Source organism: Sturnira hondurensis, unplaced genomic scaffold (assembly GCF_014824575.4).
Source record: "Sturnira hondurensis isolate 20B ecotype Veracruz unplaced genomic scaffold, ASM1482457v3 Scaffold0006413, whole genome shotgun sequence".
Lineage (NCBI taxonomy): Eukaryota > Metazoa > Chordata > Mammalia > Chiroptera > Phyllostomidae > Sturnira > Sturnira hondurensis.
Window position 1 is genome coordinate 35,416,728 of NW_028079044.1, and position 15,814 is coordinate 35,432,541.

The following is a 15,814-nucleotide window of genomic DNA, read 5'->3' on the forward strand; positions in this document are numbered from 1 at the left end:
GAGAGGAAACTTGGGAAAACGCAGCGTTCTTTACTTTGAGGGGAAATAAACTATCTCACAGGAAACTGACAGCTGACTTGGGAGAGGCTGTACATCTGCCTGCTCAGACCCGCACTCCATTGTGCGGCTCACGGGAAAACGTCCAAAGGCAACGATTTTGCTGATGGGGCTGTAAAAGCCGCGGTTCAATGTTGCAGACTTCAAACTCAGAAGCCTCACATTTAATATGACAAGCAATTTTCTTTATTTTCCAAAAATGCACTTTGCAGAAGAAAACTGAAAGGGAGGCTAAAATAAACTTTACTAAATTATGGGGATAATCTGACAAAAATCATTGCTTCGCTGCAATCCTCATTTCTCGGTTAATAATGTTGTATCATCAACATAATCATCTAAGTAAAAGAGAGATTTTAAAGGCACTAGACTCCAACTATGTGTATCTAAAGATAGAGCTCTTCGGAAACTTGTAAAGACATGAGCAATGTGTCAACTGAATTCTTCACCGGACGCCCCCTGGATGTTAGCAGGCAGTCTTCCCCAACCAACTTCGCTGGAAATTGATGGCTTTGGGATTTTATTGAATTAGGGCCTGTGGGGTGTAAGGGGTTTTTGCCTAGTTAAGGCGCATAGGATACTTGGGTGGTCTGAAGTCTTTCCCTCTTCAGAGGCCAATGCTAGGCTGTGGTAAGGTAATGCCTCTCTTAATTCCCATATTTTCTATTTTCGGGATACTAGAGCATCATGAATCAGAGAGAGGAAGTCGCCTTATTTCCACTGTCATCTAGTAATTATGCAAATGTTTGGCAATTTCCATAAGTTGAATCAAAATCATTTGCTGCTAAGATTGAGCAATATACTAAATTAAAATAGCCTATAAATTGATGGCTAACCTTGTTAAAAATGAGAACATCTCCTGGAAGCAAGCATTATATATTTCCCTTTGAACTTACATTCAGCAGGCTAACCCATGTGCCTGCCAAAGGGAAGGAAAATCGCAGGGGCTCCCACAAAGCACTTGAGACCTAAATTTTCTAGAACAACTGATAATGGCACTGAACTCAAAAAGATACACTAACAAACTTATAATTCTCATTGACTGCCTTACTGCCCTATTCACAGTAGTGTTTTTCTACTTACTTAATGAGATTTTACTAGAAAACTAACATTTATTTATAACACTGCACTCCTTTTTCTGCACTCCCAGTAATATTTCCCACAATCTGTTTCTACACGGTTCTAAATTGTACTTCTAGCAGCCAAGAGCGCCTTAACATTCCCCTCAGCTTTAGAAGACCTTAAATTATGAGGGGTTTCTGCTAGTCTATAGACCCTTCTCTTGCCTTTTCTTAGAACATTACTTTAGAAACCTTGCAATTATAGATCTTGTCTCCGTCCTTTGAACTGTAACGTTTCGACAACCCAGGAATGTCTTTCTCAAGGACCTGGGAGTTACCCCTTTGAAGTGCAGTAATCAAAGTGGGCAGCACTCCTGATTCTGTCCCTGTGGGAGGGTAGGAGCCCAACTTTTACAGCCACTATTAGAAAGCACAAGTGGCCTGTTCACACTGATTATTCTTCTACCTACAATTCTCTGGTACTTTTTTACTAGCTCACCCTAGCAGTTCAAAACCATCCCAACTGTTGTTTCGGGAGAGCTGAGTTCCACTTCTCTTTCCTATTGCAAAAGACGAGAGTCTTTTCTCAGTAATTGGGCCCTATTGCCATAGCCCTGACTCCTGCTGCACTGTCTTAAACACAGTCTTCCCTGACAGTTTATCGGCCTGCCGTGATTTTCCTCTTACACAGTATTGATGAGGTCCGTGCTCATAAATCCAGCAATCCAAGTATTGGCAGAGTAAAAATGAAACCATCTTCTTCTTATTTTTAACACCAAAGTAAAGTAACTAATATGCATTCAGATATTGAGTCTTCAAGCATGACACAAAAAAGTAGTTTTGATAGTTGGTTTGATCGGAAGGATGGTGCAGGATGGAATGCATCTAATTAGGAGACAAACGGAAATCTACCATTTACAGATCAAGACCACAGAAGACAGGTCTAATGTTATTTGATCGACTTTGAGATATGAGTTCTCTACAGTCCAAGTATAGATGAATAAGTAAAAGTGGGTGTCTATTATTCATGGAGATTTAATTGACTGTTATAACAATTGATTTAACCACATAAAAAATGGCCTGTAGACTGGGTTTTTCCCTCAAGACTTACAACAATTAGAGCCATGGAAATTAAACACTGGAAGTTCCATATGTACTTTTAAATAGTGCCTCATAGTAATACTAGATAATGGTTCTGGGTATCTTTGTGTTTCCTGTCTGGGAAAAACTACTTGGAAAGATGGAATAACTACTGAAGGGTCTAGGTCATCTCATAAATGTAATGTTTCTTATGATGTAAATTTCTCCTAAGAAAATTATTAGATTCTTAAAAAAAAAAACTCTTCAAATAGTTTTAACATGAGTTAGTACATCTTTTCAAATCTATTATCTATAAACTTAAAATATGTTTATTAACAGGCAGAGTAACCTTGATATTCAAAATGCATCCTAATCTTGCTAGTTAGTCCCTTTACACTAGAATAAAAGCATAAACGCTCCAAATATGTGAACTCAGAAATACTCATCAAGCACTCAAATACAATATGAAATAAAGGACAGGATCTATTAAATTTCTATTAGGTTCAGTACTTGATTTTCTTTATAATCACTATAGACATATAGGTGTACCCATTAGAAATAACAACTGTACAACATTTTTTGTATCACCGCAATATGTAATTTTTGACTTCTATGGAAACTCATTTGGCATTCTTTCTTCTAATGCAGTGCTTTCAAAAGTGATTTATATGTTCATTTTGGATGCATGAAATCTACCGAACCTGGTGATTGTTGAAAAAATTACATTTAAAACAATCCCTGAAATTTCCCTAGTAGGGTGACCTAAGTAAGTGGTATCACTTTACATGGTAGGATGCCTGTCATAAAGAAGATGAGAACTGATACGTGTGGGTGAGGGTGTGGGGGGAAAGGAACTCTGTGTACTGCTGCGGGCACGTGAACTGGTACAGCCATTGTAAAACAGCATGGCGGTCCCTCTGGGAATTGAAAATATAACTACCATACGGTCCAGAAATCCCATTTCTGGGTATATGTTTAAAAACCTATTATCTCCAAGAGATACCTGTACTTCCATTGTCACTGCAGCATTATTTACAATAGCCAAGGTACAAAAACAACCGAAGTTCATCAACAGATGGATGGATCAGGAAAAGGTGATTGAATGACCTTTTTTTGTATGTAATTTTCAGTCCTTTAAAACCCTGTACTTCCCAAACCATGAAGAAATACATCTACTGATTGGATTAGCTCTATGACTGCCAATTTCTAAGTCAGTATTGACAGCATAATATATCTAAACTATCACATATAAAAATCACAAGAGAATCTAGGAGGACCTGTAGATTATTTCTAGAAGGTATTTGTCCAGTGTAGCGCAATGCCTACCAGGTTCATTGTTCTGGGAAGAATGCTGAGGCTTTTAAGGGGTGGGGGAAGTGTAAAAAACAATTTCAGCACCACAGCCAAACAGGTACACCCTGTAAAATGCTGACCCTTTCATCCGTCCTATCTTAGAAAGCCCCAATGGAATTGCAGCAGGCTCAGAGATAGACAACGAAGGCGGGGCTGGTCAGGGATGTCCCTGTTGCAGGGACAAAAAGAGGTTAAACTTGAAGTCAAGCATGCACGAGGACAGCTAAGAAAAGCAGAGTTTGTCTTTTGCTTTGTTTTAGTTTTAGTTGTTTTTTTTTTTTTCAGGAAAGATAGGAACTAAGAGGGAATAATACTCAGGCCTATAATATACACATAAGGCAAATCCTTGGCTTTATTAAAGGATTGAACTTGTAAAATTAACAGGCAAATATAGTGAAAAAAGATAATGTACAAGAATAAACTAAAATAAGTTTACCTTCAATCCATTTGCACAGTAAGAAATGCATACATGATAAGCACATCACTCCTAGAAGTTGTATGTGCTGAAAATGATTTTTTAAATATTTATATAAGTAGTTCTTAAACTTCTGGTGTGCATAAGGATTACCTGGTGAGTCTATGAAAATGTAGATTTTGAAGTCCAAATCCCAGACAAATCGATTCAATAAATCAGGTATGGGTGTCCAGAAGTCTACATTTTAAATAGTTTCCCAGGTAATTGTTTTTTTAAATGCACTTTGAGAAATATTGGCTTGATAAAGCCTGAATTGGAAATCAACTTATGAAAGAAATTCTGAGAGAAAGCATACCCAAGCTTTTGAAGTTCATGGCAAAGTAAACAATATACTTCCCCAATAACATTTTTTTCGTGTCAACAGCTGAAGTAGATAATTGGAAGATAACCCAAGGACCCAGCAATTAATACATTCCTAATATTTCCCTTTTTTAAAACCTAAATTCATTCTTTCAGCTCACATTAAGAGCTATTTTTGGTCTGTTCTATGCATCTCAATTCTGAGATAACACTGTTCCTTACTGGTTCACTATTGCAAGTTTCTTTGCTAAATACTTCAAGTTTCAAACCACTGATAAACTCTCAACTTCAGATCTTGACAGCAAGGGGTGAGTTTGCCGCCAACAAGTGAGCAGCACTGACCAGTCTTTACAACCAGTATGAGTCTCTGGGATCAATTTTATACTTTTTCTTCTTCTTCTTTTTAATTTCTGCGAGAGCAAGGCTATTTTCTAAAATAAGGCCCAATCAGTCACTTTACAATTTCACCCTAGGCCTCCGTTTCCAACAAGCTCTTGTCTGTCATCCTAAGGAGTTGTGTTTGGATGAGATACATACATTCTGTCCCATTGAAGAAGGATTAATTAATACACAATAGGTTGGTTAATGACAACAACTAAGGTTACTAAACTTATTCTGTTGATGGCAGTGAGACATCAGTAAAAAATAATAAGGATAAACGTTTGTAAAGACCTGATAGGCAAAGTCAAGAATAAAATATTGAGAACTTACACTTGGAGCACTGTCCTGGGGTCTCCAACTTCCCCCCCATCACCAATCGTCAAAGTATCATAGCCAATCTCCAAGTCAAATTCTTCAAAATTTATCTGGATAACCTAGCAATGAACAAAAACAAATAGCTCAAATATACAGCATTATGTAATGAACACGAAAAAGAAAGCAATAGCAGAAAAACATTTAAATTGTACATCAGATATTTCATACTATGGCGGCAGATCATGTCAGACTACGGCTCAAGTTCAGTTATTATAATTATCAGACAAATTTCATTTTCTCCATTGTATATTCTGTAATAGTTTTTCAATGAAATGGCATGGCTTCCATTTATAGAATATTCATACAAAGTATTTGAAGCATGATTAATGCAAATCTACTTTGAGAAAGCTTTATAAAAAGTACATGTGGGTGGAGAGTGGTTTTCCATACATTTGGATATATTTTTAGAAAGCTAACATGAAGAAACACAGAGTATACTGTTTCCATTAAATAGTATCGCTTAAAAATGTTACAACTAAATTTGAATCTAGACCACCAGTTTCCAAGTGGCCAGGCTCCAAGATGGCAACATGCAAAGACCCTGAACTCATCTTCCCCCACAGACACACCAAGTTCACAACTCTACATATGGATCATGTCCCTCTGAAACTAATCTGAAATCTAGATGGACTGCTGTTCTCCACAGCAAAGGGTAAAGGACCACATCGGATGGGAAGGAAGCAAGAGATGCTCTCTCACAGGAAAGCCCGCCCCTGTCATGGCAACACATGATAGGGAGGGGCCTCCCAGACAGGCACCCCTCCCAGAGAGGCAAAGGCTTGGTGCCCCACACCTGGGACCCGAATTCCTGGGAGCTGCACCAGGGAGACAACTCCCACAACCCCTGGCTTAGATCAGAAGCACAATACTTGGAAAACACATTAAACCATGATAAATAATAATAATTATTATTAACTAAAACATCCCCATTCATATTGTTCATGCTCCTATGGGAATACCTATACTTAATTAAATTGTGATTCTTAAATTAGAAAGGTAATATTAAGAATAGTGTGATTAAGAATCAATACAGTAAGAAATTACATAAATGCTATCCTATATACAATCAATTCTTAAGCAAAAATACATTTGTAATAAAGTATTGTCCATCATGAGATAAAGAAAATGAATGCTTTAGGTTACCATTATTAGTGGAAAATAAGTGAAAGGCATTTCTTTAATAATTATCATAACTATTTTTACCTTTGGTAACATAAAATAATTTTTTAATATTTATTTACTTACTTACTTAATTTTTGTTCAGTTACAGCTGTCCCACTTTTTCCCCGTTGCTCTCCCCCGCCCCCCCTCCCCACACTGCTCCCACAATCACATAGAAATAAATGCTAAAAAAAAAGAGAGGCTTCATAATAAGTCTTTTAAGAGCTATATAATAAAAATTTGTGATTATGACTTTTTAAAAGTGATTTTATATAAGCATTGACTAAAGCAATTGTTCAGTCAAGTTTAAATATAGAATATATAAAATATTGAAATATACACTTTTCATGACTGCCATTAAACAATTTATTTCCCATTTTTACCCTGAGTTAAATATAAACACTTTCAATTAATAACTTTCTGTTAGTAGAGACTTAGGTTGCTTCTCTTTTTCTGCTATTATAATCAACATGGTTATGAGCAATATTGAACATTTTCTGCTTCAAACACACAAGTATATCTTTAGGTTATATACTTAGAAGTACAGTGTAGGTATAATCAAGCAAAAATTCAAATTCGTAATATTGTGCCATGTGCTTTTCAAAAACTATTTTACTAATTTAAATTTTTATAACATGTGTACATTAGAATTTTATTATTTTTATCAATCTAGAGTATGCACATAAGTGATCTTCTTTGCATTCTCTTAATTAATAATTAAGTTGCATGTCTTTTCATGCATTTGCCATTTACATTTCCTGTCCAACATGACTATTAGTAGTTTGGCTAGATTTCTCTCGGACAGCTGTCTGCTTGCTCTTTATTACAACAATTCTTTATATCAGTGATTTCCCAGTTTTCCATTACGGCACACATAGGGAAGAACAGACACAATGAGGTGAGCAATGAAAGTTGTTCTTCCCCCCAAGGCCCCTCCCTGTCTCACAGAGAGCTAAGATCAGTATTTCAGCCCTACCTGTAACTCATTCATAATGCACCATTCATAAAACACAACTGAGCCTGGCTCACGTCTTGAGAAGATCAGCTCTATGTATTCTGGATACTAATCCATTACATGTTATATGTGTGTTGCAATATCTTCTTCAAGTTCATAGCCTGCTTTTTTCCTTTGTGTGTTGTCTTTTGATAAGAACAAATTAATTTTACTAAAGCTGGACTTTTTAATGTATTATAAGTAGCACTTTTGCACTGGCCTGTGATCCAAAGTCATAGGATCAGGATTATCTGTCTGATTATTATCTGATTCTCTGGATCAGGTTATCTGTCCCTGAACCGACACTACTTCTTTAAACTTTTTAAGAATTGACTTTGTAATGTAAAGTATAAAGTAGGTATGCATGGTGAGCAGAATTCTTAGATGACCCCCAAGGTCACCCACAACCATGGAGGCTTGTATAATTACTTCTCCTGGAATGTAGGCAAAACCTATTAATACGATGGGATATCAATCCCATAATGAATTATCTTATACAGATAATATAAGGGATATTATAAATTTACAGATGTATTTCACGTTTTTATTTTGTTGACTTAGATTCACCAGAACGGAGATTATCCAGGATGGGCCTGACCCAATTCAGGGAAGTTCTTTAAAGAAGGTCTGGAGACGAGAGAAAAAAATGAATCAATTTGCCCTTGAAGAACACACTGTGGCCTGCGAAGGGGTCCAGGCAGCAAGGAACAGTGGGTGGCCATAAGCAACTGAGAACTTCAGTCATACAACCCCAGTAACTGAACTCTTTCAAGAACCAGGGAGCTAGGGCTCGTTGTCTCTTATGAGATCATAGCCCTGGCCAATATCTTGATTTTGGTCTAGTGAAACTCTAATAAGAGGATTCAGCTAACTTGTGCCTAAACTCTTCTCCCATGGAAACTGTGAGGTAAATTTCTTTTGTTTCATGCTGCTGATTTTGAGTAATTTATTATACAACAATGAACACTGGCACAGAACTACTTTCATTTTTTCTTTAACTCCAAAATGAATAAGACACTGTCTCAGTACTTTCCCTGAATAAACAGTATCCCTTTCCTCTGTGATCTGCATGGCAAACTCTGACACATATCAAGATTCTACATTTCAGCCCTGGCTGGTGTAGCTCAGTGGATTGAGCACAGGCCTGCGAACAACATGATCGCGGTTCGATTCCCAGTCAGGGCACATGCCTGGGTTGCAGGCCAGTTCCCAGCAGGGAACACACGAGAGGCAACCATACATTGATATTTCTCTCCCTCTCTCCTTCCCTTTCCCTCTAAAGATAAATAAATAAATAAATTTAAAAAAATTAAAAAAAAAAGATTCTACATTTCAGGGAGCTGGTTTTGGGGGCTCTAGACTCTGTTCTCTGGATCAGGTTATCTGTCCCTGAACCAACGCTAATTGGCTTAACTCTCATTTTTTACACATAATGCTGAAATTTTTCTTTTTTTTTAAATTAAAGGCAATTTTATTTTCTTTTTTAAAGATTTTATTTATTTATGTTTAGAGGGGAAGGGAAAGAGAGAAGGAGAGAAACGTCAATGTATGGTTGCCTCTGGTGTGTCCCCTGCTGGGAACTGGCCTGCAACCCAGGCATGTGCCTTGACTGGGAATCGAACCGCGATCATGTGGTTCCCAGGCCCGCACTCAATGAAATTTTTCATGTTATTATAAATAGTATACTGTATAGTTTATATTGTCAACTGTTGGTATACAGAAATAAAATTTATTTTTGCTTATTGATCTCATAATTAGTCAAAATGATAAGGTATCTTCAGCTTCTCCATTATTTAAAAATCTTTATAAAGTATCTGCATTTTCCTATAGAATAAGCCTGCCAGTTGTAAATAACATTAAATTCTAGCCTTTAAGCTTTATTCCATATTCCTTTTATCTAAACTTCCTTGGGCCTCTTGTATAAATTATATGGGAATGGGTGACAGTTCACCTCATTAAAGTGTATCTCATTTAAAAGAGATGTTTCTAAAGGTTCACCAACTAAGAATATTGTTAAGGTAGATCATAGTTTATAAACATGAAGAGATGTGCTTCTCTGGTTTTCCTGGCTGATTTAGTATTAAAATTTAATGACATCATAAAATAAGTTGACAAGTGTACACTTTCTTTTTCTATCATGAAAAGCCTCCATAAGTTTGAGAATAATCTATTTTTTGGAAGTTGAATAAAGCTATTCTGTAAAAACATCTTAGCCCCCTTTTGGGGAGCAGTAGTTGACATTTTACTGCTTGTTTATGTCATAGGTGTAATTCTTTCGTTTTATTTATTTTTTTTTCTTGGGTCAATTTAAGTTAAATTTCCTCTTTATTTTTCAACCAAAGTAGAAGCAATGTATTTTATAGCATCATTTTCCTCCAATGACTTGTAAATTCTCTCCCACCTCACATTAAAAAGGTTAGCAAAAGGGGAATGGAGCGGGGGAGAAGGTACAGAGAATAGATGGTGGGCAGAAAATAGGTGGAGGGCAAGAGCAGTGTGGGAAATGTAGAAGCTGAAGAACATAAGACACATGGACATGAACTAAAGGGGNAATTGGCTTAACTCTCATTTTTTACACATAATGCTGAAATTTTTCTTTTTTTTAAAATTAAAGGCAATTTTATTTTCTTTTTAAAAGATTTTATTTATTTATCTTTAGAGGGGAAGGGAAGGAGAGAAGGAGAGAAACGTCAATGTATGGTTGCCTCTGGTGTGTCCCCTGCTGGGAACTGGCCTGCAACCCAGGCATGTGCCCTGACTGGGAATCGAACCGCGATCATGTGGTTCCCAGGCCCGCACTCAATGAAATTTTTCATGTTATTATAAATAGTATACTGTATAGTTTATATTGTCAACTCTTGGTATACAGAAATAAAATTTATTTTTGCTTATTGATCTCATAATTAGTCAAAATGATAAGGTATCTTCAGCTTCTCCATTATTTAAAAATCTTTATAAAGTATCTGCATTTTCCTATAGAATAAGCCTGCCAGTTGTAAATAACATTAAATTCTAGCTTTTAAGCTTTTTTCCATATTCCTTTTATCTAAACTTCCTTGGGCCTCTTGTATAAATTATATGGGAATGGGTGATAGTTCACCTCATTAAAGTGTATCTCATTTAAAAGAGATGTTTCTAAAGGTTCACCAACTAAGAATATTGTTAAGGTAGATCATAGTTTATAAACATGAGGAGATGTGCTTCTCTGGTTTTCCTGGCTGATTTAGTATTAAAATTTAATGACATCATAAAATAAGTTGACAAGTGTACACTTTCTTTTTCTATCATGAAAAGCCTCCATAAGTTTGAGAATAATCTATTTTTTGGAAGTTGAATAAAGCTATTCTGTAAAAACATCTTAGCCCCCTTTTGGGGAGCAGTAGTTGACATTTCACTGCTTGTTTATGTCATAGGTGTAATTCTTTTGTTTTATTTATTTATTTATTTCTTGGGTCAATTTAAGTTAAATTTCCTCTTTATTTTTCAACCAAAGTAGAAGCAATGTATTTTATAGCATCATTTTCCTCCAATGACTTGTAAATTCTCTCCCACCTCACATTAAAAAGGTTAGCAAAAGGGGAATGGAGCGGGGGAGAAGGTACAGAGAATAGATGGTGGGCAGAAAATAGGTGGAGGGCAAGAGCAGTGTGGGAAATGTAGAAGCTGAAGAACATAAGACACATGGACATGAACTAAAGGGGGGAATGTGTGTGGGAGGGAGTGTGCAGGGTGGAGGAGAATGAAGAGGGGGAAATGGGACAACTGTAGTGGCATAATCAATAAAATATATTAAAAATAAAAAATAAATTTAAAAAAGCATCTTCCAAAATTTAGCAATTACATTCAAAATTCAGGGAATCTGTCACATGTGCATTTTACATACAAACATACCCCTAATAATAATTTACCTGAAATGTTTCATTCTGATTGTGGGAAGGAAGTTTTCATGTCTCGGACTGTTAATACTGTTTCTGAACTGAACAGAGGACAGCATACACTGCAATTCAAATGTGCAAGTGACTCCACGTATATGTTTACTCAATGCTAATTGAAATGCAGTCAATTCTGCCCTTTGTATCTTATTTCTCTTATATTTAAGAGATCCTTTCCTACCTTGTGATTTTGGTAAGAAGGTAATCATTTAAGGACAACTGGACAGCTAAAGAACTTTGCTAAAATGAACTATAGCAACACTTATATTGACAAAATAGCTCATTTTAAGACTCCTAATTCTGCAGTACTGTATCACAGGGGTCAACCTCAGGCAAGACAGAACCAATGAATTGTTAACCATGGAAACCATACAGAAGGTTACTGAGGAGTGAGATCTGCTTGTCTAGTGAGATCTGCTTGACAAATTGTAGAGAATCCCCTGGTTATTTGTCTATGCCCTTGCGTCACTCACAAAACAATCTGTAAGAAAAAATAAAACCATTGTGGTGCATGTAACTTAAATCTTTAATTTTGGGCATCTTTAAAGCTTGGGAGTACTCAAAAGCAGCAAGTAAATATGGACCATCTTCCCAGAATATAAACTTTATGTTAGCATCTAACATGAAAACAAGGCAAAGTAATGCATGATTTACATGAATTTTTAACAGATGACACTTCCCATAAGCTCCTGCTACATTTCGTACGGTGTCACCTGACTTTGCAAAGCTCTGTACCAGCACAGGTTACTTTTGCCATATGATAAAAGAACCTATAGTTCTAAAATAGCTGTTTGAGCAGATCATATACATCATGAACGAGCTCTTTCCTAGGTGATGCTACCTAGCTAGAAGGCAGTTGGGTAGATGTTATTTTAGCTTACCTGCATCGACAATATTTACACTTCCTAATTGAAGTCAAATTTTCCTAGAATCATTTCAGTCCTGAAGAAGTTTCCAAACTCACTGTCATATAGTTATTCCCTCCTTAGTCTATGTTGGATTGGCACTTTTATCCTGTTTCTAAGATTATATAAATGTGTGTCTTCTACATTTCTTTACTACTTTTATGGTGGTAAATAAATATTAAAAAACCTTATAATTTTAACCATTTTTAGTGTACAATTCAGTGGGATTAATGACATTTACAGCACTGCACAAATGTAACTGCTATCTGTACGTCTGCACGGTGTGTCTGCCCAGTCATATAGATTTCCTTTGCCTTTCGTGAACCAGCAATGCTTTGAAAAATGTTTAACAAATTTTTGGTGTATTCTGAGTACTTCATCTGTCACCCTATCAAAGGAAGAAATTTCATGATCTACTTTATTTCAAACCATTTCACAATAGATACACAAGTGTACTGCGTTGAAAATTAAGGAACATCTCCTTTTATATGCCTTAACAAGCCTAATAGACTACTAGATACAAAACCTGTGTCTAATAAATGACTGATTGATTGCTAATTCTATGCAAGACCCTTCATAGTCATTATTACAGAATCAAGTCCTAAAGAATTTGGACACCCATTTAATGGCAGATTTTATTTTGTGTGAATTTAAGTGAGATTCATGCATGTACATATGCCACAATGAGAACGCAATTCATTCTGAATTAAGTGATGGGTTAATTACTAACTTATCCACATACTTTCAGATAAGCACTTAACCACTGAGCTGTCACTAAAATTTTAGACACTTATAATTCTTGAACAGTTTCAGTGACATCCATCCAATCACTGGGAAGCTAAGATAGTCTGAATTTGTAGAACATTCATTTTAACTTGATTCACTGAGGCTTAATTTAAACATCACTATTCAGACAGTACTATAAAAGTAAAATTTATGCATTAAAAACATTTAAAATTATCTTTGCCTCAAATGGACAATAATTATAATAAAACTCAAAAATAGCACAATGAGTCACTCTCAATTGAAGAGAATTATTTAGTAGACTATATAAAGGGAACTTGTAAATATTAAAAAGAAAACAGTGCAAGGATATAATAAGTAAAATCGGGAATATGATGTGAAATTTTCTTTTTATGGATATTCTTGTAATATGGAGTTGACAAATAGTCATTTTCCATCTTTTGACCTTTGCATAATGTGGAAATAAAATTAAAAGTTTAAAAAATGAACAAATCATCATGAATGTAATATGAATGCTCTCTTTACATGTTAATTCGGTGGTAGGTCTGAAATATTCAGTAGGGAAAGAGGAAGAATAGAATGTTTATCGGCACAGAAAAAAGTCACATATTTTGTCTCTTTTATTTATTTTTAATCCCTTGTTGAAAAAGGAAAACTCCATTTAGCTCATAGAACTGCTTAAATAAAAACAGTGACAATAAAATATGGCCCTAAAAATATTTTAAAAAGCTTATAATTGTCTTGACTTCTTTGTAAGAAATTAAGCTGCTCTTTTGGCTTCCATTTGCAGAGTGGTAATTCCAAGTGTTGTACAGTGTTGTTTATTGAGAGTTATCTAAAAGTTTGGAGCTGCTAAGGTAGTCCGTAAAGAGAAATCCCATGCATTTTAACATTGGCTTTACAGAAGTGTGAGATCTGTAAACAGCATTAAACATTAACTGCTTCATAGATCATTATCCCACTAGGCTTGGATGGATGGATTTTTAAGGTATTTTGATAGAAGTGGTATAAAACTTGAGTCTCATAATTCTAATCTCTGTATTATCCACAAAGGGTTTTTTATGAACATTTTAGTTACTTATTTTTAGAGAGAGGGGACGGGAGGGAGAAAGAGAGGAGATAAACATTAATGTGAGAAAGGAACATCTATCAGTTGCCTCTTATATACGCCCTGAATGGGGAAAAACCACAGCCCAGTCATGTGCTCTGACCAGGAATCAAAACGGTGACCTTTGCTTTGTGGGCCAATGCCCAACCAACTAAGCCAAACTGGTCAGGACATTCATAGAGGATTTAAAGTCATTATTTGTACATAATTATATGTGTATGAAGTCATGTGTAATTCACACTTGATAATAAACTTTACAAACTTTACATCTGTTACCCATGAAATTTTAAAATTGGCAAATATTTATGATATGTAAATTATTGGGCTCATTAGTCCATGCATTGCTTTATTTTAACCATCAAAGTACATGTAGTGCATATGTGTACATCACTTTAGCCACTCAGCATCTGAATATTCACCTTGTGTTTGAGAAAACAGGAGCATACTTCCCAATGCGAGCAGATGCAAAATACCCTATCGGTAATTGCATCTAAAGTATAGACATGCAATCTAAGCTTCAGCAATCATGTATTCTGGACAGAGGGTGGCAAAAGCAGCAGAAACATCCAGTTTTAGGTGCAATAGCTTTTATAATACTAAAGTCCTAGAGAAGCATTGTCCAACAGGAAAAACAGATCTCATGAGTCAGAACCAGAAGCCACGTCACATTGTAACAAAGCAAGACCCTAGAAAGATGAAATTAGTTCTGTTACGTTCCAGGCTAATCAAGGGATTCATTCCACTTCCAGAGAAGGTAGTCTTTCTTTACCAATCTTGTCTAGCAGGCTACAATATTCTATACACCAGTGTAGCTGCAATACTCTCCTGAATGGGCATTCGTATAATGGCTATCACAACTGTTTTCTATCATTATATTATATGGGATGTGATGATAACCTGTCTTTTGGCCATAGTCTCTGGAAAGTGAAGAACTACTTCAGAAATAATGCAGAAGCCTGTGCAATGCTTGCAGATTCCAGACTTGTATGTAGTAACTGAGATTTGGGGGTTTTCCATTAATGCAGATAGAAAGCATGTTTCATGTAGGCCTTTTACACAGTTAATGCAGGCAACAAAAGATGTAGCTATATAGAAACCCAATAATCCATGGGGAGAATTATGGCAGAAGCAATGGATGGCCTTCCCAACAGGCCTCTTCTGTGTTCACCCCAGACTTCTCTCTTCCTAACAGAACATTAATTTGTTCAGCTATGTGCCTTCCTCTGTTCATCCTCATGCTTTATGGATTGCTGACCCCACAGGGAGTTCCACTGAATGGGTCCTCATCAGCCTATGCCGATTTTAGCAGTATCACTTCAATTTGTCAGGCATAAGATTAGCTATCACCAAGTGACCTAATTCTGATCAATGGAAAGCGAGCAGCAATCCACTGGGAGGCTTCAGGGAGAAAGGATTTCTCGGTGCCCAAATTAAAAGCTGAGTGAAAAGAGTCAGATGCAAGAGGACAAGAACTGTATGACTTTACTCATATGCTGGATATAACATATAAAACAACAAATAAAAAAGCAAAACAAACAAACAGAAGAACTCAAATTCATAGACAGAGACCATGAAAATTGTGATTACCAGAAGGAAAGCGGGTTGAAGGTGGGAGCGGGGGGTACAACGAACGAGATAGAGTGGGTCAACTAAGCAGTGATGAAGGAGGCTAGGCTTTGGGTGGCGAAGACACAATAAGATTACATAGATGTTATCTTATAAAGCTGTACACCTGAAATTTATATAATGATATTAACCACTGTTACCCACTTTAACTTTAATTTAAAAAAATAAAGAAAAGAGACAAAAAACTGTATGTTTTGGAAGTGACTGTACTATTGATTGGTGCTATTGCAGCCATTTTTTAATATGTGGCTCGAGGTCAGAGCCA

General features: G+C 36.1%; 1 protein-coding gene across 3 annotated transcripts in view; it reads right to left on the reverse strand.

The window, feature by feature from the left end:
- CSMD3 (CUB and Sushi multiple domains 3) overlaps window positions 1-15,814 on the reverse strand; it is a 935,029-nt gene that overhangs the window by 452,662 nt on the left and 466,553 nt on the right. For all 3 annotated transcript variants that reach the window (XM_037048422.1, XM_037048421.1, XM_037048420.1), the window contains one exon: window positions 5,035-5,138. In XM_037048422.1, coding sequence (XP_036904317.1) covers window positions 5,035-5,138 — 104 coding nt within the window. The remainder of the gene's footprint in view (window positions 1-5,034; window positions 5,139-15,814) is intronic.